The sequence below is a fragment of the Pleurodeles waltl genome, chromosome 4_2 (assembly GCF_031143425.1).
Source record: "Pleurodeles waltl isolate 20211129_DDA chromosome 4_2, aPleWal1.hap1.20221129, whole genome shotgun sequence".
Classification (NCBI taxonomy): domain Eukaryota; kingdom Metazoa; phylum Chordata; class Amphibia; order Caudata; family Salamandridae; genus Pleurodeles; species Pleurodeles waltl.
Genome location: NC_090443.1, coordinates 931,368,603 through 931,392,335, shown reverse-complemented (window position 1 = coordinate 931,392,335; position 23,733 = coordinate 931,368,603). Strand labels below are relative to the sequence as shown.

Genomic DNA, 23,733 nt, shown 5'->3' with positions numbered 1-23,733 from the left:
CTTGGCGCCAGCTGCCAGCAATCCCGTGTGGGTAGATGAATCTCTCTTTCTCGCGGCTGACAGGGGTCATCAGCTTGCAGACCTTAGAAAGATGAAGCTGTAGATAATTCCCACACGGTGAAGTATTTGTTTTGCTTTGCATTCAATATCTTATAAATATAACCTGCTGTGTATATTGCAAACTGATATATTTTGTTTGATTAACGCGGACTTGAAAGCTACTAATTCGTCATTCATAAATATTGTGGTTGGGGAAGAATTAACAACAATAAAAGTCTTCTTTGACCTCAGAAGTGCATTTCTGTTGTGTTATGTTAGTGCTTAGAAACTAGATAAGAGGAAAGCACTACACCATGTCAATCAGAGACAAAGCACATGTGAGGCTGAAAGCCAAATCAGCCTCAAGTTGAGATGACAAGGGTAGAAGGAATGTGCGAGAGTCATCATATCCATCAGAAAGAACGTTACACAAGTTATGTAACTTGCTCTTATAATGAATACTGGCTTCCACAGATTCTTTGAACCCATGTTCAGGGTGAAGTAGTCTTATATTGCAGTCTTAACTTTGTTTTTGAAAACTGGTTTGAGTAGGAAGTCTACAGAGGAGTTTGCTATGTTGTGGGCCAGGGAATATAGCATCTACAATGATATGGGATCCGTCTGATGTCTTAGCCAGAGATTAGATCTCAGGTTCCAAGCTAGTTGCATCACAGATCAGGAATTTATGCTGTAGAAGCGCAAGGGCCCTTCTGGGAGGTCATATTTCTGTTACCTCCTTTGCACAATGTCTTTTACACTCTCTTGGGGGTGTAATTTAAGTACCTTTCTAAATAAAACTGCAGCTACTTTAGCATTGGATGAGAAGGATGCTGTAGAAAGGTTAGAGCTCCCTCTAGTAGCATAAGCAGATGAGTTTTTAGTGAGGTGTGTCCCTGTTATGCTTGCTTAAGTAGGCCAGGACCGGTCTTGTCTTTTGCAGGTCATTCAGTCTACGAATGCTCCAGGTCATAAACCAGCATAAACTATCCCACTGCTCGGTTGATGCCTGTGCCATTACATATTGTGGTGTTATGGAAGCGGTTCCAATGTATGTTGCTGCTGTGTGTATAGCTTAAAATGATAAACCATCATGAACTGTCCCCCTCCATCTACTGCACCCAGGTCTACAACTCAGACATGCCAGGCAATTGCACAACCATCCCAACCCAATTGTTATTATTCAACATGATGAAGTAAACATTGGCAAACTGAATAAACTCTGAGAGTAGGTGCTACCCTGCATCACTAGTGAGCTGGGATGTATAACTTTGTCCAACTGTTGAAGCCAGCTAAGGGGTGTTATTGCGTGATAGTGCTACTATGAGTCTATGTTACGGACTTCAGCACTGCTTCACATTGACATTAGTGTTCCCAGGTGCATCTTCAGGAGCTGTACAAGCCAATGTACAAAGCACAACATGGAGATTATTATTAAGAGTTATTCAGAGAGTATACCATGTGATCAGAGGCAGACCACGTGGGGATATGTCAAAGAGATCTGTTTCTGACAATCCCTACAAGGCTTAAAATGTTCAGAAAGAAATAAAGAAATTGATGTCACCGTGCATGGGTGGTGATTATATGCAGCTCTGGCATCACTTCCGGGGTGGGATGAAGCACAGCTGCGCAATATCACCTGCTAGTATGCAGTAGAAGACCTCTGAAAAATCTCTGATTCCAGTCTGGCACAGGGTGAGCAACCCGCTCTTTCAGAACTTCTATACAATCTCTGGAAATAGAGGCAGCAGAGACAAGCACAGAACAAAAATCGAGTCTACCCCAATTGCAGCTGCACATGCAGGGAGTAAATTGTCATTTTTTAACTGCAGTATGCTGCAAATGTGCTGCAAATATGCTGCAAACAGAGTGAGATTATCATTGAAAAAGGAGCACAATCGCTTCAGAATTAAGCTCCCACTCGTTGCTTAATGAGCATAACCTGCTTAATGATCTGCTTCTGTATTCTAAATCCATGTTAGACAAGACCCAATCTGCTTGTCTATCTGTTGCAAAAAGACATGGAGGAGACTTCTTAATGCTTGTTAAATAAACTATAGCCATCATACTGTGTCACTATCTTACTCAGCCTATCATCAATTTAAGGAAGGAAAGTTTGAAGCACCTTAATATAAACCATACATGATATGATTCTTGCTTATGACAGAGTGCTGTTCAAAATTTCTCACAGACGTGCACTCCATCCACCAATGGGCTGAGCCCAAGAAGTTTATTAGTAGACGACCCTGGAAAAGCATGTCAGACTTGACTACCAACACAGCACCAGGGCAAGAGAGGGGACATCATGTTTTTGTTCAACAGTTTCCTCAAAAACGGATTCCATTGAGTTCTCACAACACACTGAAGCAGCAATGAAGCCATCATACAGAACAGCCTCAGCAGAACCATGCAGACCGGGGAGAATAGCTCAAGCACTGCTTAATCTCGTGAGTGACATGGGGCAATCTCTCCATCGGAGTGAAGATCATCAACAGTTGTGTCAAAGATTGCTACTTCTATAAAACAGGGCCTGTATTGGAACAAAATTTGGCTTTTTCCACATACATTGAACGTTCTTGCTGTTGCAAATGGATGATGGTATTTTTTTTAAACATTTTAAAACAAGCTATAGGGAGGGCTCCTTCATAAATCACTTCTCTAAATAAATAAATACATATTTTTCTCCCTGACATTTGCTTCTGACACAGTCCACTCCTCTTGAGTTCTGGATACCTTTTTTGGGAGTGGACAGTGGGGAGATGTGAACCCCGACGGGTTACAAAATTACCGAAGAGACCGTATCAACAAACCAGGAGGGGGAGTCGCCATAATACACAGAAAATCCATCAGGATCTCCACCAACACCACGACACCCTGGACGCCGCAGAGCACCTACACTTTCAGATACACATCAATGCCAACACCACCTTGAGAGGAACCCTTATCTACAGACCACCAGGCCCCCCCATCCCCTATTCTGTGATGCCATCGCCAACGCTGTCAGCCCTCACGCTCTCGCCTCCACGGACTATCTGCTCCTCGGGGGACCTAAATTTCCACCTGGAGAGCGCCAGTGACTGCAACTCCATTGCCCTGCTGGACAACCTCGCAAACCTCGGCCTCAAGCAACTGGTCACCTCGCTGTTATGTTCTGATTCCTGTAGGTGTTCTTAAGAATGTAGGCGGCTAAACATTCTGGAGAAGACAGTTGCTGCTGCCTCTCCAGAGTGGCTCGACGCTAGGTCGCGTTGAGGAATAAATCTGTGAAAACCACTTACTTCTGTTGTGGACTCGGTGCCTTAGTCACAACAGTTTTGGCGACGAGTGTCAGGAACGTGACCTAGGTCAGCCCTGCTCTTTGTTGGATCTGGTTGGTGCTGTCCATGATTGCACCTGGACGGCGGAGTACGGAGTTAACATACCGGAGTGGCGCTGATTCCCGGCTTGCTGCCAATTATTTGGACTGCCTCTGGATTTCGACCTGGTGTCTCCGCGCGCAACCGGCATTTTGTCGTGCGCGACGTTTCCATCTCTATTTGGTGTTCCCAGCGTTGACTACCAGCCGGCAGTCTTTCATTTTCCCACACCAATGCTGACCTTCGCACGCTTGCATTGAGGAAGGACTCCGTCTGTGCTTCCTGGGGAGCAGGCTGGTTTACGCTATACCAGTGCTCCTATTGGAGGAAGCAGATTTTGGGGGTGGCACCCTGGAGGTTGACAGGAAGAGCATAGTGTTATAAAAAAAAAAAACGGTGCACTGTTGGAATCTTGTTGTTTCTCGGAGTTGCGCTCGAGCACTGAGGTGCGAGTTAGTGGAGAGGAGCCGGCATCCTTCGTGTACTGGAAAAGGGATTGGTTTGGAAAAACAAATCGAAATTAGATTTGAGTTTTGGAGAAATATTTTACTGTCCTCTGCAATTCCACATCCAGTTATTTTGGTATTGTATTCTAATGTTGCACTGTATTGTTTAATACTCTGTTGCACATCCAATTATTTGGGTATGGCATTCTAATGTTGCTCTGTATTGTTTAGGACTCGGCTGTATTCTTGTTTTTATTATTTTACTGTGCACAAGTATTATGGCTACCCAGACCAATATTTCTCCACCATCATTATTCCTACCCCTTCCTGGTATTCCAACTCTTCCTCTGGAAGATTGGATAGAAATGTTGGATAATTATATTGTTGCGTTGGATGGACAAGGTTTTTCGCCTCAAAGGAAAAAGGCGATTCTTCTAAGTACTTTGGGGTGTGAAGGGCAAATAATTTTTAAATACCTTCCCCCTTCCATGGGGCCCAATGGACAGCCTATGGATGATGTTTTTAAAGAAGCCATTAAAAGGTTGGAGAACAGGTTCGCTAAGGAGACTAATTTAGTACTGGCTAGGTATACATTTTATACCCAACCCCAAGATCTTCATGAATCTATTGATGATTTTGTGTCAAGGCTGAGAGAGTTATCGGTCAAGTGCAGGTTTGGAACCATGACAGATTAACTAATACGGGATCAACTCATTGTTCAGTGCCGCGATAAAAAGATTCAGGAGAGGTTATGGGCGGCAAAGGATCCCACGTTGCAAGAAGCAATTGATCTAGCAAAGGTGATGGACGAATCGAGGTGCTGTATAAGAGAATTAGAAAGAAAAGAGAAAACGGATGTTATGACTTTGTCAAGCGATTCTACCGAATCTCAACAGGAAACTGGAACTGTATTAAAGAGAGGGGGGGATACCAGAAGGAGTGCTTTCGGTGTGGCAGTACTTTGCACTTGGGAGACTCCAAGAAATGTTTTGCTGCCAATAAGGAGTGTCACAAGTGTGGTCATAGGGGGCATTATGCTCGTGTGTGCAGGGAAAGTAACCGATTTGTTAAAGAATCTAAACTGAGTATAAATATTGTGGAGCAATGCTGTGAATCTGCTTGTGAGGACAGGATACTAGCAGTTGAGAACGATGTGAGCTTGAGAGTGAATGGGAGTGATCACACATGCTCTAGACCTACGGCTCTTTTCTCCATTGGGGAAATTCAGGTAAATCTCATGGTGGACTCTGGTTCATTATACACTATAATCCTTGAGAGCCTTTTTAGACGTTATTGGCGGAAGGAGAAATTGTTACCAAAACACATATCCCCGGGTGGGTACCAAGGGGTGGAAATTCAATTACTGGGTTATATGTTGAAAGAAATTTAGTTTAAAAAAAGAAAAGTTCTTGGGAAAATCTATGTGGCAGTTGAGGGTCCACCCATCCTAGGATGGATGCATCAATTTGATCTCAATATTGTCATCAGTCCCAGGGCGTCCAGTCAGGTTTTGTTGGTAGACAATATGCAGTTGGAGGACATTTTGGAGGGGGCCAGGGTTGTTTTTAAGAAAGAGTTGGGATGCTTAAAAGGTTACGTTCATAAGATAATGTTGAGGGATGATGCTCACCCAAGTCAGCACAAGGTTCGCAAGATACCATTTGTGGTGAAGGATGAGGTAAAAAAAGTGATAAGTAACATGTTGACTGAGGGTACTATTGAACCTATTGAGGTTTCTCCGTGGATTTCTCTGGTTGTTATTACACAGAAGTCAGATGGGAAGGTGAGGTTGTGTGTCGACTTGAGGTCTGTGAACCAGAATATAGTGGTGGATACCTACCCCTTGCCAAATATTCATGAATTGTTGACCTCGGTCAAAAATTGTAGTTATTTTTCGAAATTAGATTTGAGAAATGCCTATCATCAGATTAGACTTCATCCCGAATCCAAACACATTACGGCATTTGTCACTCCGGAAGGTACATTTCAATTTACCTTTTGGTCTGGCATCCGCTGCGAGTGTGTTTCAGCGGATGATGGCCAAAATGTTTGGAGATGTTAAAGATGTATTATTTTTCCAGGATGATATACTTGTGATGGGCGAAACAGTTGATGAACACAATATCACCCTCGGAAAAGTACTTAAAATCATTGGTGAAGCTGGTTTGAGTTTGAATAAGGAGAAATGCACTTTTCTTGTGGAGGAAATTGACTACTTGGGGTACTCGATTTCTAAAGGGAGTATCAAACCAAAGAAAAGTCTTTTAGAAGCCATTAGGTTGGCACCAGAACCAACTGATAAGGAACAGTTGAGGTCCTTTTTGGGACTTGTGGAATACTACTCCAAATTTGTGGATAAGTTTGCAAATAACACTGAGGATCTACGAAAATTGTTGAGAAAAGGGAGTAAGTTTTGTTGGTCTGGTGAGCAGGTGATTTGCTTTGACAAGATCAAGGAAGAAATTTGTGGAGCAGTTATCCTAACAGCTTATGACATTAATTTGCGCTCTATCTTAACAGTAGATGCCAGTGGTACTAGTTTAGGAGCGGTGTTATCACAAAAGCATGGTTGTCGAGAGAAAACTGTGGCCTTTGCGCCTCGAACTTTGACCCAGACAGAACGGAACTATTCTGTTATTGAACGGGAGGCACTGGCGGCTGTATGGGGGACAGAATACTTCAGAACGTATTTGTGGGGGTTGGAGTTTACTTTGAGGAGTGATCACAAACCTTTGCTAAGGATACTGTCTGCTGGTGGTGCGGGGAAGGGGTCAGCGAGGTTGGCCAGACTCTCTGCAACATTGCAAGAGTATTTATATCGTTTTGAATATGTTCAAGGTTGGAAAAACGTCCAGGCCGATTGCCTGTCCAGATTGTATCTTGACTGGCAGAAAGTTGATGCTCAGTCGATTAAGAGTTGTGATACGGATGATGCAGTGGCCTCCATTTGTGATGTGGTCGAGTGGGGTTTGGGTACATTTACTCTGGAAGAATGGGTGAGCGAGATGGCTGCAGACGATTGTATTAAGTGTGTTTTAAAACTAGTTTCCTTAGGAGCTAGACAGGAGAGTTCTCTTCCGCTGTCTGTAAGGCCATTTCTGGATGTGTTGGATGAGTTATCGTGTTGTGGGGACAGTGTATTGATGCGGGGTGAACGTTTTGCTCCACCAGTTGGGTTAAGGTTGAAGTTATTTTCCCTAGCTCACGAGGGTCACGTGGGTCAAGGGATGACCAGCAGGAGGTTGAAAGAGTTTTTTTGGTGGCTGGGCTTAGATGGTCAGGTTAAGTGTTGGGTGGAGCAGTGTAGACTGTGCAAGGAGAGTGAAAAAAAGGCTAAAGATTGGTGTGGGCAAGGTGGAAGGACATATTGAGGATCCTGGGAAGCCCTGGCACACTATTTGTTTGGATTTTATTGGTCCACTATTGGAACTTCCTCTTCTGATGCGTTATGCGGTGGTGGTGGTGGATGTGCTTTCAAGATGGTTAGTTGTTAAGTTTGTACGTGATATGACCACAACCACCACTATAGGAGTTTTAGAGGACATTTTTATGGAAGAAGGTATTCCTCTAGTTTTGATCACGGATAATGGGACTCAATTGACTTCAAAAGAGATGTCTGTGTTTCTGAAGAATTGTGGTGTGCGTCATGTTAGAACCTACCTGTATTAACCTCAGGGTAATGGTATTGTCAAAAGAATCAATAGATTGATCAAAGGGACTGTGCAGTTAGCTCTCGCTAATCATTGTTGTGTCCGGAAAATGATGGTTGATGTGGTACGGGCCTATCGTTCCACAATTCAGTTTTACTGGAGAGTCTCCTTTTAGTGTGATGAGGGTGCGACCCATAGGTTCGAAATGGATTCCTTCCTGGCTTCAAGAGTGGGTTGTTTCAGGTGAAGTCAAGATGTCAAGTGGTGACAAGGGAGAGGTTTCTCACCACAACCATAAATTGAGGGTGGGTGATTGGGTTAAAGTCAAGTCAGGTAGAGTCAAGGGGGGTGGGGGGCTGCAAACTGATAGTAGGTTGAGATTTAGAGGTCCTTTTTGTGTGAAGAAAGTGGGAAAGTTTCAAGTTGAGATTGAAGGAGGGGAGAAGTGGAATGTGAGAAATGTGGCTTTGTATCAGAGGTGGAGGGTATGCTCGAAGTCAAGAGGTGGAAGAGTGCTCTAGCTCCTTTTTCTTGGGGAATGAGGGCAAGAAGAATGTTGTCTCTGAAAATGTAACCTGTGAAGAGGATGGATGGGTTGTTGAGGTACAAGGCGCAGGTGCAGTTCAAAAAGAGGAGTTGCAGGGTGCAAGAGCATTCCAAGAGAGTGAGAAACAAGGTGCAAGTGCACCGCAGGCGGGGACGATCATTTGTAAACAACCGATAAGGGTGCATAAGAGTCCTAATTATTTGAAGGACTATGTGGTGAAGTAACCTTGTTCTAGAATGTTGCTCTACTGTTCGGTTATTTATTATGTGAAGAACTATGTTATTAGTAATTTGTATGCTTAAGTACAACAGGTTTTTCGTTTCTCTTTTTGTTTTTATTACTTATCATTCCTTATTTGTTACTCAATATGAAGACAGGAGGATAGGTTATGTTCTGATTCCTGTAGGTGTTCTTAAGAATGTAGGCGCCTAAACATTCTGGAGAAGGCAGTTGCTGCTGCCTCTCCAGAGTGGCTCGACGCTAGGTCACGTTGAGGAATAAATCTGTGAAAAGCACTTACTTCTGTTGTGGACTCGGTGCCTTATTCACAAACTCGTCCACCCACTCAGCCGGACACACTCGACGCCATATTCTCCTCCAGCAGCCACATCGCCTTCACTCACACCACCGAACTCCATTGGCCTGACCACCACTGCGTCTAATTCTCCTTCCTGAAGCCCACTACCACCACCACCAACATCCTATCCCTCATCGCAAGTGGAACAAGATCTCCAAGGAACAACTGATCTCCAGCCTCACCCAATCTACACCACCCATTACCAATGACCCCAACACCGCCGCCCTCAACCTCAAACGATGGCTCGACGAGTGCGCAAACTCCCTCACTCCACTCAAAAAACCCAGCAACACCCACATCAACAAGACAGCTCCCTTGTAAAAAGAGATGAAAAACAAAGGCTGATCAGGAAATCGGAGAAGAGCCCAAAAAAACCTAACAGCCCGTACCAGTTCTCATGGACGGCTGGGCCAAAGAATGCACAGACCTCAACAAGTTAGTTCAGCATGCCCTGAGGGATGAACTTCCCACTGCGATGCACCAAGACCAATGCCCAGAATACAGAGATCTGATAAAGGGGCAAACGAGTAACTAACATATCCAGGCTGATTAAACCAACTCAGATTGCACCGTTCATCCATCAGGCATGAAGCTGTAGGCTCTGGGGAGGAGGGGCTGGAGGGGGAAGCTTAGGATTCCCAATTTAAGAGGAGTTCCTCCCTGAATGAAAACAAAAAGGAAAGAACATGGCCAACCAGAGCAGATCAGAGTAATATAAACACCTTCCGTAGGTCTGATGCAATCAAAATAATTTGCAAAGCCGAGATGAAAGTTCCACTCTATACAGACCTTGTCTCCCAGGGCTACCTGTAGTGGAAACTAAAGAGAGCAGAACTGCAAACAGCATGTGCTCTTGTGAGCAGCAAAAAGGTTCCCCAAAGTTATTTTACAGGGTGAAGCTAGACTGGATCACATTCAGATGAAGATGCCTCTCATGGTCAGCAAGGCAATCCCGAATTAGATAGTCCGCACACTCAGAGTCTACCAGCCAAGTACTGTGCGCCTGAGCTCAAGACCAGAGCTTCAGTGCTTTCAAGCGCAGGGAACACACGCCAATCCCACCCTTTTTCTTGACGAACCACATCATGGCTGAATTGTCTGTCAGGACACAAACTGACAGACCATGAATGAAGGCAGGAGTACCTTGAGTGCCAAGTGTATGGCATGCAGCTTGACAAGAGTGATGTGGGACCATCAATGCACTGAGTTAATTGCCCCAACCGCATTAGTACCCACTGTGGCCACTGCATGTGACTGCACGTGAAAGGGTTGGACACTAGCAGGTCTTAGGCTTCTTCAGGAGAAATCCAAATGCTGCCCATTAGGATTTTCCAGTGCTTGGCACAGTGAAATCCGAGGGCAACAGTGCAGTGCACAAAAACAGCCAACGAGCACCAACAGGATGCAAGAGGTGAGAAGATCCAAAAGACAGAGGAGTGTTGTGAGAGAGTTCCTGCCCAAAAAATCAGGATCATAGCCTGGATGTCCGAGCCAGATTTGGGGCCACAAAGGTCTTGTGGGAGACTGTGTCCAGCTCTGCCCTAAAGAAGAGATGCTAGTAAGGATGGAGTGCAATCTGGGGAGGTTCATCAAAAACCTCAGATCAAAAAGCAGTCACATTGTGCCATACAGGGGCCTCAACATTAACTTTGGCAATCCCGCCTTCAGCAGTCAGTCATCAAGGCACAATACATAGATGCCTGATGTGCGAAACTTTGCTGTTATCGTCTACAACTTCTTTGTAAAGACTCAGGACTGATGCTAGCCCAAATGCAAAGGCTGCAAACTGATAGTGGGTGGAGACCACAAAAAAAGCAGGTCCTCCTCTCTGTGACTGCAGTATTAGTACATGAAAGTACACATCCTAATAAATGAGACACCATATAGTTTTCCAAGGAAAATAAAATTGGACCAATCAACCCTTGAACGGGAGCTACGGCTCCACTGCAGAGCACGCCAGCTGCAGTATTTCATTGAAGAGATAACTTTAATCTCTGCCGACGAAAAAGATAATACACTGACTTTTCTGCAAGATAGCTATGAATATGGCAACTTCATCTGTGGGGTGTCCTGAAGGCATGGTAATCAAGCCACTAGCATTTTGCAGGGCTACACAGTCACCATTATTTGAGTACGTAAGGGGATGAAGGCTGCGTGCTTCATGGTGTCATCACCGTCATGATAAGCAATGATAGGCAACAGAAAAGGATCTGAATCTGAGCTAAAAGGCGATTTATGCCCCCTCCCGAATAAAACTCTTCAAGAGACAGACTTATAAGGGCACTCTTTCTTCAATAACTGCTTTGCCATATGGCTGGATCTGACTAAGAGGGCATTTGTCTTCAGAAAATTGGTCACTTTCTGTAGTCTGAAGTCCGTGGCAGCGGTTGAGCATACAGCACAGCTTTTGGCATTGAAAGTGATCTGGCCAGCAGCAGAACTGGGTCAGGAGGTAGTTTAGCAGGGGCAACTCATAGTGGGGATGGAGCCAAGGGTTGGAGGATTCAATGAAGTGTTGGTGTCCACAGGTGAACCAGAGAGAGTCTGAGTGAAGCAGAAGACAGTGAGCACAACCTGAATGAAAACAAGTATATTTACGTGGTCAGGAGTTGGAAACTCCAGGTTAGAAGTAAGGTGCTCTAGGTCCTGAGCCAGTGGCAGGGCCAGGGCTGAATCTGGCACCAGATGTATTGTTAGCCCTAGAATTCATGAGACTCACTTCTTGCACAACCTAAGGTCAGTTTGGGGGGTTAGCACCATGGGCAGATGTTGTGTAGGTCCAAGGGCTGTGTTTTCTTGTTACCCAGCCACTAGGTTTTCACTCAAACATTTGAGTGAGACATACTCCCAACATAACACCGCAATGGATATATTTTGTAAGCAATGTTGCAAAGAGAGCAACTCTGGATTTGCCTCATACGATATGGAAAAAAGGAATTGCTATTGGGGCAAGTGGAGGAGGGGCTGGGCCTCCTTATTCAACTTCCTGGTGTCATAACTGAATGGAAGCAGAAGATAGACTGAGACTAGGTGCCACCTATTGGTGCAGAAGAGCTATTTCAAATTTGGGATCCAGTATGGCAGCTGCAGACGAGCCACAAGGCGAGGGATCTGCTTGTATAAGCATCAATCAGAAACTAGCAACAAAGAAATTGCCAGCAAGGGTTCCCATATAACTTGGATGCTATTAACTGGATAAACTGGTCAGCCTGGTTACATTAAAGCTATTTGGAGAGCTCTTACCAATCACAACACTTTAGTTATACCACTGGGTTCCAACAGGTCGGCCACAAGCAACCAACAGCTTGTAAGAGGTCTTCCGAGTATCTTGCATATGATAAAATGCCTGTCAGCTTGTTTGAAAAAAATACTGCTGCCATCTACTAAAGCAAGGCTTTTAACACTGCGGACCCAGGTTTTGTTAGTCCTGGGAAGCAGGCAGTGCAGGAAAAATGCAGCCAACCCTCTTGAGAAAATATATTTTTCTCTTTTGGCTTTTCTCTCTTCTTTGTCTCCCTTTCTTTCTCCAATTCCTCTTGTCTTTCATTTGTTCTTTTCCTTATTTCCCTCTCCATTCTGATTCACTTTCTCCAAGCCATTTTTCTATCCCTTTTCTTGTTTATTCTTTTGCACTTCTTTATGTTTTGTCAGGTTTCTTTATTTTCCTCCTTCCTTTTGTTTTCTGCTTCTTGCACACTTTGTGTTCAACATTTTATTCTTCTCAACTTGTTTCCCTGTTCTCTCCTTTTTCTGTGCCTTTCTTACTTTTTGCCTTTATCTCCTTTTCTTTCTCAGGTTCTTTCCTGCTTTTTCTGTCTTGATCCTTTAGTTTACTTTTTTCTTTGACTGCTTTTTGTTCTTTTTATTTTGTCTTCGTTTCTTCTTTTCCCTTTCTTTTCCTACTTCATCTATTATTTCCTCTCTTTTCTCTTCTGTCTTTCTTCTTTTGTTCTCTCACAATGTCAAGATCTTTGCCTCTTTTCTCTGTTTCTCCTTTTTTTCCTATCTATTCCTTCAGTTTTTCATTCTTTTCTACTCTCCTTTTTTCCACTTTTGTTTTCCAATTTTTGGTCTCTTTGACCTAATCTATTTTTCAGTCTCTTTCGCTCTCTCAGTTTCTCTGCCTCCATTGTTTCCCCCCCCTCTCTCTCTCTTGCTCTCACTTTTTATTTTTACCTCTCATCTTTAGCTAATTTTACCCTCTTCCTTTCATGTGTTCCTACCTTCCCTTTTCTTCCTTCCTTTACACATTTAATTCCTTCAAAAGTGTTGAGCTTTTTAAAGGAATCTATTCATACGTATTGTTAGCTGGTAGCTACACTGTGAATGTGAGAGAGAGCGTGACAGAGCGAGAGAGGTACGGGTGGACAGCACAGGTATGTTTATTTTTATCTCTGCTAATAGTCATAGTTAAGGTTGCAATGCATATGTTAAAAAGAATGTTCTGATTTGCTGATTTGTGGACATCAACCAATGGACTTCAAGGTGATCAGTCAGACCTTGGAAGAAATTTGGTCTCTCGCTCATAAAAAGGACAGTAGCGTCATCTTATATACTGAATGACAATGAAGGTGAACGCTCCAGTGGGACACTCACCTCTTCGAGGTGATCTACACAACAGCAAATGGACAACATTGACTTTTGGTAACCCAAAAAGTAAAGCTTTTGCAATGCAGCTTTTGTGTCTCTAGTGCCACATGCACACTGGAGCAGAACTGGGGAAATTCAGAGGCTGTTCAAGTTACTTGGCCTTTAACATAACCTTATATTGGACAGTGGATCAGTGGGGTGTTTAATGATTACAAGCAGTTCTCACTATCGGAAATGTTGGAGACCCCTGGCTTATATAGTCAAGGAGCTCATATGACCACACAGTACCCTTCTGAAACACTCTGCATCCAATCTGGTGTTGGGCCCGTAAGGATTGTTCATGTGAACAATAGGGGAGGGAGAAGCAGAAACAGAGCAAGCAGCACAAAAGAGAGTAGGGGCAATACACACAGAAAGGAGAAAAAACACACGGTCAAACTCTCCAGGGACCAAGACCAAGGAAAAGGCAATGGAGATAAATGGACAGAAGGAGAGCTCTCAAGGCTGAGTTATTAAGAAGTCTAGGAAGGGAGCAGAAAGTAGAGAGAAATCAAGAGGACAGTGCAGTAGTGGTCTTCAAGGATATGAGGTCTGAGGCATGGGCAGAAAGAGGGATGAAAAAAGGAGGCGTGTGTGCACCAGAGTAGAATCAATGATGCCATGTTGATGGCACAACTAATGAGGGGATAAGAGCAGGAAATAGACCTCATGTTACCCAGTTAGCCAATTATGTGCTGGTTCTGAGGTAGGCGAGCAGAGGAAGAAAATGGAGGAGGAGAGGGAGAACACATATTGAAGACCAGAGCACAGGATGGGGACAACAAGCAGAGAGAACGGCAACAGAGACCTTTCAAGGATTAGAAATAAGCGACATAGGGGGGAGCAAGGAGTGCAGTGGAGGTCACCAAGGAGTTGAGGTTAGAGCAGAAGGACGGGGCAATAAAGAAAGTGAATGTAGGAGGATACCCTTGGGAAATGAAAGGTCAAGGGCAGAAGTACTATGACAGAGTGCAAAGGAGATTTTAGAGGCAATAAGGTTGCAAGGAGGAGGATATTACAGCAAGGATTTGATTTGGGAAGGTGTGTGGGGGTAGGGAGGGGTGAAGTGGACGTTAAGGGGTACCATGGTCAAGGCTGAAAAATTGAGGCAAGAGGAACAGTGGAGTGAAGAGGCCTTTAATTACCCAAATTATTGAGAACAGGGCCAACAAAGAAGGGCAGTCAAGAAGCTAAAGACAGATTGAGGTGGCAGATCAGTGAAGCAGCAACAGAAAACTCTCAAAAAGCCAGGCCTGACGAAAAGACGCAGGTGAATGATTTATGAGCAGTTATGTTCCCTCTTTCAATGTCTTTTTAACCAGACTACTGCATGGGCAGCTGTTGCTTGAGAATGGAAATATGTTATTTCTCTTGGTCAGCCATGTTTTGGATTGACATGATGAACTACAATATGTACCCAGTGTCAGAAAGCAAGTAGGTTTATCACACAGCACTAAAACATATAAGAGAAAGAGGTTACCTTCTCACTCTGTGCTTTCCCAGCTTCAGTGTCATTATCTGTTTGATTACTGCGGCCCACTTTGACCAGAGAAGTTATATTTTCAAACTAAAAAGCAAGTAAAAGCATACAATTTTATTAACCATACAAGTTGTCAGCCTCTTCTTTAGGAGAACCTACTTCTGATCAATTGAATTCATTTGCATTATTAACAAATGTTATTGGCATTATGCTAATGATCACATCAGAGAAAATTACTTAGGTGGGTATTCTGAGCAAAATTATCAGTAGTGTCCTTCCTGTGCATCAGTCAAGGGTGCCAATAGTAATGTCATAAAAATTCTTAACAGGAAATTAAACAACAATACCAGCAAGTCTACTCCGGAACCGAATAAATAACACCAGCAGAATGCCTTCATTATTCAGCCAGTGGAATAACAAAACCTCAGAGGACCCCCATGCAAGATAAGGGGAGGTGCCCCCCCACCCCCACCCCCCCTGGCCATTTCTACTAACGGTCTTGACCTTGTGATTAGCTTTTTTTCCCTCTCAAATTTTATATTAGTTTGTTAAGAAAATGTAGATTCAATGGCAGACATCATTATGACCTTTTCAACAGCAACACTATAGTGCAAAGCATAATCGCATGTGGTGGTCATATACACATTTCACTTCGAAATAAACCAAGAGTCGCAACTGTCTTGTTGCTTATCATGAGGGAAGGGAGCAACAGTAAACACAATTAGTGAATGAACACTATACAGTAAAAATCTACCTTCAATCTGTCCTCAGAATGAATGGAGTAACATATTAAAACACATTAAATAAAAAACATAACATATATATATAATAATTAAAAAGGAAGAATGTGGAAACATCCGGCATGTATTGGATATAAATAGTCTAGACAAATTGGTGGAATGGCAGAAGCAGAAATTAAGGGGGTCAATTAGTATCAAATTGTATCTATGGGAGGGGAAACATAGTGGTTTAAACCTGAAATAGATGAAGGGCTCTTATGCGTGGATGACATGAGACCATTAGCAGTGCCTCAGAGAGCAACTGATATATATATATGTATGTACATATATACACATACACACATATACATACACACACACATATATACATACACACACATACATACATATACACAATCACACTTACTTTTAGAGTCTGTAAGCCTGTCTGACATACGTTCCATAGTGGGCCCTTGCCATAATCGTGAGGGCCATTGTTACATAGACCGTGCAGCTGACTTTTTCCAAGTCGCTGTCAGAGCCATTATAGCTGCTCCCAAACTCAACCACATGATAGATCTGTCCCCTACTGTTTGATGTTTGAGGGAGGGAGGGATCTGGTAGCCCCACAGTGCGAAGTCAGGCGTTTTTGGCAAAGGGGACCCCCAATATGTCTCTCATTTGAGCCAGGATCTCTTCCCAACAGGGTTTTATCACTGACCTTGTGTTTGTAGACCTTTTGGAAAATCACATCCTCAAAAGCAATGTATCAATTTAGTGAAAATCAGGTAATTAAAAATTTTTCTTAAAAATAAACTCTCTGTCTAGAGGAGTTTCGTTTACCACAAACCTACATGGCTTTGGAGGCATGCCTATATCAGGGTAGGGTAGGTCTGTAAATGAAGCATTCACCTTTCAGTGAGCTGTGTAGTTATACCCTTGCACAGCCTGAAAATGGAGTGCATATTATTTTCAGATAGATATGTAAATATCCCGCACATTATCCTGAGTGCTGCATGCCTTTAACCACAGACTGCCTGAATAAGGAACATGCACTCTGTAGGAAGCTGGCTCTTTATATAGTGAACCAAAAAGAGGTACACTGTGTAAAGAGTCCACGCAAACCCCAGAGGAATTACAGAGGCACAAATGATACCCCAAATGCTCTCTTTTGTGGTAGTGTGGGCGAGCAGTTAAGCATATCAGAGGGTAATGCTAAGCATGTCCTGCACACACATAGGCAGTAAGTGAGACACACTCAGAAATAAACCACCAATTTATAAAAATAACATGCGTTTATATAAATTTTTATATGAAGATCATCAGAATCATTGAAGTACTTTTTGAGTTATGAAATGTTACAGTTTTGTAAAGTCAACAGTGCATTTTTCTAAATTGCAATGTTAACCTATGGCAGAGAAAACATATACAGCACACAGGTACTTTACAACAACTCACAGGACTGTTCTCCAGGATGAGTATGGGGCATGGTCTAAGGCCACACCAACAGGTCACCTCGGGATGCTCTAGGGCGTTGGGTGTCCCATTCACTTCAATGGGAACAGACTGGTTGCAAAGATGGTGCAGGTAAGGGACTGGGGGTCCACTCCGGCTGAACCACCAAGGGATTTCAGTTATTGTGATATTCGGGGACATAGGAACACCAGTTGTCCTTTTCGGTCTGGGGCGGCTGGGTACAGAGGTATCTTGGACCATAAGATTTTTGTCACTGGTCCAGTAGAGGGGGCATAGAAAGAGGTTGCAGGCATGGACTGGGGGGTCTAGTCTGACCAAACTAACAAGTGGGCTCAGGTCTCACGAAACTCCGGGACGTAGGGGCACCTGTGATCCTCTTCTCCTCGGTCCAGGGCAGCCAAGTGCAGAGGTGCAGTGGATCGTTGGGTTTCTGTCACAGAAGGCGGTCAAAGCAGATGGGCCTGCAGTAAGACTGCAGGTAGGGGCTGGGAATCCAGTCTTGCCAAACCCAAGGGTGGACTCAGCTCCAGAGGGTCTCAGGACTCTGTGGGCACCATCGACTTCCTTGGACTCAGGCAGATGGGCTTGGGTGCAGAGCTGATTTGAGGCATCTGGTTGTGGTGGTCAGAGACTGGCTCTAGGTCTTGGTGTCATGTTAAAGAGGTGGAGGCAACTCTCCTGAGTGGCCTTGTGGATCCTTATGACCCTCAATAGTTGGGCTGGTCTGGGGCTGTTGGAGTATGAATTAGACCACCACCAAGCCTTGACTGCTAAAAGAGATCTGGTACCGCAGGTATAGGAGCAGGGAGCCTCCGGGTGGGGTCAGCATCTTGGGACTTTGATGAAGTGGCAGTGGGTGACCTCCAGGGCTCCAAAAAGTCTTCTTGTTAATCCGTCGAAGGGCCCAACGGGAGTACAGGACCGAGAGGTTCTTCTGGTGATTTGTGAAGCACTAGCAGCTCCCTGGGTTTCTTGGACTCTGCACATCGGCAGGACTAGAAGTTTCTCCATGAGGGTCGGATGCAGCAGGCAGACTGGCACCAACTCAGATGTACCCCTCGGTTCTCGGATCAGCAGTCTTCTTCTGTCCACTCCTCCTTTTGTGTCTGTCGAAATCTAAGGTCCTGATATCAGGGACTCACTAAATTCTCAATTTAGGGGCATTTAGGGAGGGTGAGAGGTAGTATCCAATGGTCTACTTACCCCTGGGGTCACTATGCCCCCTAGATGATCGCTTTCTTTGGGGAGTAGGCATCACCATGTCCCATAATTCCCAATTCCGACACACAACATGGTGGCATTCCCAATTTTTTGTTCACTTCAGGAGGTCACCCTAGAGGTGTGTCCAGCCTGCAAGTGCAACACACGCCTCCTGCGTAGCTAATTTTCCCACCTGTCCAGGTGCCAAATGGGCCCTGGCCGGAGGTTGGTGGGAGCATCTCCTCATCTCTGAGGGAACCCGGATCCGCATACCAAAGATGGTGGGATCCTTGAAGCCCCCTTCCTTGAAATACAGATTTGCAGGTCATCCTGTTGGAAGGGGTGGGTAACACCTCTGCCAGAGTAGGCTTTGTTCCTAACCATCTGGGAGCAGAGGCTCATACCCTTGGGGGTCAGAAACGTGGCTGCTGGTAGCCAGTAGTTGGCAGTTTTGTTTTTTTCAAGGCAGCACCTCTCAAGTGCCCTCTGGGTGCATGAATTGAGAAATCCATTAATGAGGGTTTATTAATATGAGATGTTTGATACCAAACATCCCTGGTTTCAGTGAAGCCTTAATGTAGCTGAGGAACTTGTATCGACCAGTGTCCAGCATGTGCTTGAATGGCTTCCTGATCACATACTATTCTAAGAATCGACAGACATAGTAGGGGCATTTCAGCTCAGGCAGGTATGTCCTCACCTGTAATATAATGCACCCTGCCTTAGGGCTGTAAGGCCTACAGTAGGGATGATTTACAAATATATAAAAGGCAGTGTTAGGGTGCATGGCACACAAGGGTGTGTTATGTTGTGCTTTCACTTTTTGGAGAACCTTGTCACACAGCCTGCAATGGCAGTCTGTATGGGTTTGGTGCTGGGTCCCTTAAAGTGGCACAGCGCTTAGGGGACCCTCTAATACCTATGCGTTTGTTACCAGAGGTACCACTTACTAGGGACTTACAGAGATGCTAAGGACCTTGTCAACTGGGGATCAAGTGATCATTTGTCTTGTTTTTGGGGAAGGAACACTGGCACTGGGGACCTGGTTAGCAGGAACCCATTGCACCTCAGGCAAAGTTGCATAAAATACCCGTCAAAAAGTGGGGAGGACTACTGCAAACAAATCCCAGTTTCCTACATACTCTTAGGAAATATATCTAAATAACCCCCCAAAAAAACTATACCAAGAGCTACATAACATCTCAGAGTAAGTCTGTGAAAATCAAAGATGAGAGCTAGATAGAATCTAATCCTATAGGGTCTGAGGCAAAGTTGTTTATTCAGATAGGTCTGTACATAATAAAAAAATAACTACTCTTCAACCACCATGTTTACGCCTCCCTACAGAGTCTGCAATTGTATTGCACATTATTGCTAGGTAGATTTGTGTCAGTTGATAGTATAGACACAAGTGTAATGCAAGAGCTTTGTGCACATCCTTTTTAAAGCACACACAAAAAACCCCAGTCTATACCTCTTGTCTCCCTTCCACCTGTTAGTCAGGACACTTCACTCAGGTGCCCATTCTGTTCTAACAGAAGTGAAAGAATCAGCTTTCCAAATGCAAAACTAGAAAATGCAAGGAACCAGTGTCTCTGATAAAGTGAAAGAGAAAGCTAGGAGGTTTCATAACCTCTTTCTTTTGGTCACCTCTCCATGACTCTTTTTGGACACTCAAGTTTTTACCCAATGATCAGCCTTCCTTGCCAACTCCTGGGGACCGACTAACCCCAGGTCCACCAGATACTGACGTAACATTTAGGAAACAGTTACTTAACAGACGTTCCTTCATAAACAAATTATAAAGCCCATCATAATCGTGCGCCTGGATTCCATTTAGCCAACCACCTAGTGTTTTCACTGAAAAGTCAACAAAATCAACCCAGGATCGACTCTGGATTTTTTTTGTCTTCTTAAACCGGATTCTATATTTCTCAGTGGGGAGACCAAAGCCCTCGATCAGGGCTTCCTTCATGAGGATACAGGACTCAGCATCTGTGTCATATGGTGCCAGGAGCCTATCCCTGCACTTTCCTCAAAACAGCTCCCAGAGCAGACAGCCCAAATACATTTGGTTGAATTTCCTCATTCCACAAGCCCCCTCAAAGGCTGTAAACCATTTGGTGAGGATATCTCCTTTCTCATATTTGGGGAAAATCCCTTTGGTGATTTTAGGGTCAAAAGCTACTTCCTTCTCCCTACTTGAGTTGTTGCCGTCACCGGAGATGGGTCCTAGGCCCATCTCAATCCTTTCTTTTTCTATGGCTAAAAGTTTGGCTTCCAATACTATCCTCTTAGCTAGTTTCTGAAGATCAACATCTTCACTATCTGCATCATCTGGGGTACTGTCAGACGTGCTACCAGTGGTGTTACAATCAGTAGGATTGTTGAGGGAATCATCCTCCTTCTCAACATCCTATTCTCTATTGGGGGTTTCCTTTTTCTGCCAAGGCACAATTATTTTCTGCAAGCAGCCCTTGCAGATCTTTAAAGGTTTAGACCCCAGGGCCTTAAGTTGGACCAACGTAAGACTTTTGTAGGGGCCCAGGTTGAGCTCCTAAGATCGACCTGCTGCCTCAGTCATGGTTTTAAAGCAGTTTGGACCTTATTAGAAACTTATAATTCTAAGTATACTTCTAAAAACACCTAACTAGCTAAATTATTTTTAATTTCTAAAAGGTTTACACAGGAGGGCTTAACACAAGGTCCCTACAGTTAATTTTTAATAATTTAGAAAAACTTAAAATTGGGGATAAATTGTTTCTGGATAAAGGCAATTGTGGATTCCTTTGTGAAATCACAACACAGAGTAGTACAGTGCATGCAGAGTCTTCTATTCCACCGCTGTACTATCAATGTAGGAAGCTGGCTCTATATAGTGGACCAAAAAAGAGGTACACTGTGTAATTCCTTTGGGGTTTGCTTGGACTCTTTACAGAGGCACAAATGACGCCCCAAATGCTCTTTTCTAGTTGTGTGGGTGAGCAGTTAGAAATATCATAGAGTAGCAGCAGAGTGTTATCTGTGGATTGACACACCAACATTTGAGCTTCATTTCTTCCTTGCTACAGTGCTTAATTTGAGAAGTTGTCAGGGGGGGCCACCAACTTCATTTTTGTGGACCAGCCCTTATTTTTCCTGATCGAGCATTTTCTGAGGGCAAGAGAGAGAAAAACTCAAAAGGGAAAGGAAGAAGAGAAAGATTGAAAACGACAAAACCAAGAGAGAGCAGGATACTGCAATAGCGAGGGAAGGGATGTCTGATAGTGGATTAAAGTGGCATGAGGTGGACTGAAGACTTCGCAGCCTTAGTATTCGGGGCACTTACATTTGATAGTGTTAGATGTGGGCTTCTGAGCAGAACTTTGGCCACCAGCACTCGTTCTTTTGCAAATTAAGTACTGCCTTGCTACAGGGGGAGATCGTGTCCTCATTACTTATTTGGGACCTTACACAAAGTTGTTTCTTTAGTGCTCAGTTTGTACAAAAACTAAAGTAAGTGGAGTTGCCTAAAACATCTTAGGAGGTTGCTACTGACTTCCTTCACTTGCGCCGCAAACTGCTTTCATGGACAATGACCAAAATTGGATTTCTTTTAGTGAGTATTCCTCCCTCAAGGGAGTTCGGTTGAGGTTCTTACCCAAAGAAAGGTTTGAAATAATGGGTGCTAGTGTGCATTTTACATCCCTGCTTTCACTCAGAATAGTGCTCTTGCAACACTTCCAAAGGTGTTGCGTGAGCACTATAAAGACTCACCCTGTTAATTATGTCTTAATTAGCAAGTTTCACAAGATAAAAAGTAATGCATGTGATTTGCGAGTCTACCACCTTCACAAATTTGCACACCCCTATCTGCAACATATGCTTTTTAATGGCACAATGAGCAGTAGACATCCTTTCTCACTTCACTGTCGAGTTCCATTTCCCACATTGACACCTCTATGGCCCTGTATCCTCCCAATACACAGTGCTACTCAGAGCTGCTCTATATCAACATCACAACAGCTCCTTGCTTCTCTATTACAATCCTTACTTTCCTAGTGTTGAATCTCACAGTGAGTGCAGCTTTCCTAACTCTCAAGCTCAAGGGATCACTAAAGAGTGTCTTCAACATATTTTGCTATCAACTGCCTGATAGGTAACTGCTAGAGCACCCACTCTTGCTTATCCATACCTCCTCTAAAAAATCTCTATTACCCAACTTCACTTCACACCTTTTTATTATTTAGGTGGCTTAAAGAACTATAGGGATGGGTCTCAAATGTAGTCCCATTTAGATGTATTCACAGCTAACTTTTGCTCACTGTGGATAGTGCACATCTGAAGCGGCATTTCTGACTGCAAGGCTGCAAGTCATCACCTATGCTATGAAAGTCTGCACACACACCTTTGCCTAATGAACAAGTTACTTACCTTTGGTAATGTTCTTCCTGGTAGAGACTATCTAGCAACAAATTCCTCACCTTTTTTATAGGCATCAGATGGGATCTGGAATTTGTTCAGCAGTACCTCTATGTGTCAGTAGGTGGTGCTGTGTGTCTCAGCACCAAAGCCCTTCCACTCCGGAAATGACATACAGAGCACATAACTAAATGTAGGCACCATTCCCATGCACTGACATCAGTTGTTTTTGAGAGTGCCCACTCCCCAGACGCAAAGCCCAAAAAGCAAATTGGTCTGTAATCCAATTGATGGACAGAGTTCAATCACAGAACGGGGGGATGGGAAGAATCGCCAGATAGAGTCTCTATCAAAAAGAGCATTTCCAAAAGGTAAGTAATTTGCTTTTCTGACACAGACTCCTAGCCATAAATTACTCACCTTTTGAATAGATATTAAATCGGTACCTATTCGGTGATGGTCTGTGGATGGACTCAAACCAGAAAGTCTTGCAGGACTGAGCAGGAAAAATGCCCCTTGTCAAACCGGACTGTGGTTAGTGAACATATGAAGGAATGCCCGTGTTGCTGTCCGACAAATGAGCACACTGTCCTTTCATATGCTGCTCGGTAGTCTATGCATAGCAGATCTTAATGCAGTGCATGATGAATGAGAGATGGTTCTCTTTTGCACAGTGTTGCCTTTTTTCGCTGCAGAGATCCCCCACAAATAACTGATTGGATACTCTGTGTTCTTTGGTACGATCCATGTAAAACTCAAAGCTCTTGGGGTCCAAGTAATGGAGTCTCTCCTCCTCCTCAAAGGGGTAAGGCAGAGCAAAGAACGACAGCAAGGTGATGTTGTGACCAATGTGGTACTTCCCATGTTTGCAAAACCTGCTTGTCTGGAAACAAGGTAGTGTACAGCGGGTTTACAGAGGTTGGCGCTCACTCACACGCCATGCCACACCAATATTATCTTGACGAGGAACATTGTTCTGAGGATGAGAAGACACAAACAGCAGCTGTAAAGCAGCTCAAAGGGATTTCACTTCAGAATTGTAAGGCCACTGTGGCATGATAAAGGGAGAGGGAATAAACACATTTTGTAAACCTTTCAAAAAGTACATAAATGAATGGAGATGTAAACACTGAAGGCTAATCGAGCAACCACAAAAAAGCTGAAATGGCCAGAAAGTACTGTCCAGAGCAAATCCTTGTCAGATAGCTTAGCCTGG

The 23,733-nt window shown here is 43.9% G+C and overlaps 1 protein-coding gene across 2 annotated transcripts in view; it reads right to left on the bottom strand.

The window, feature by feature from the left end:
• Positions 1-23,733, bottom strand: part of EFCAB14 (EF-hand calcium binding domain 14) — a 245,390-nt gene that overhangs the window by 99,777 nt on the left and 121,880 nt on the right. For both annotated transcript variants that reach the window (XM_069232726.1, XM_069232727.1), the window contains one exon: positions 14,722-14,808. In XM_069232726.1, coding sequence (XP_069088827.1) covers positions 14,722-14,808 — 87 coding nt within the window. The remainder of the gene's footprint in view (positions 1-14,721; positions 14,809-23,733) is intronic.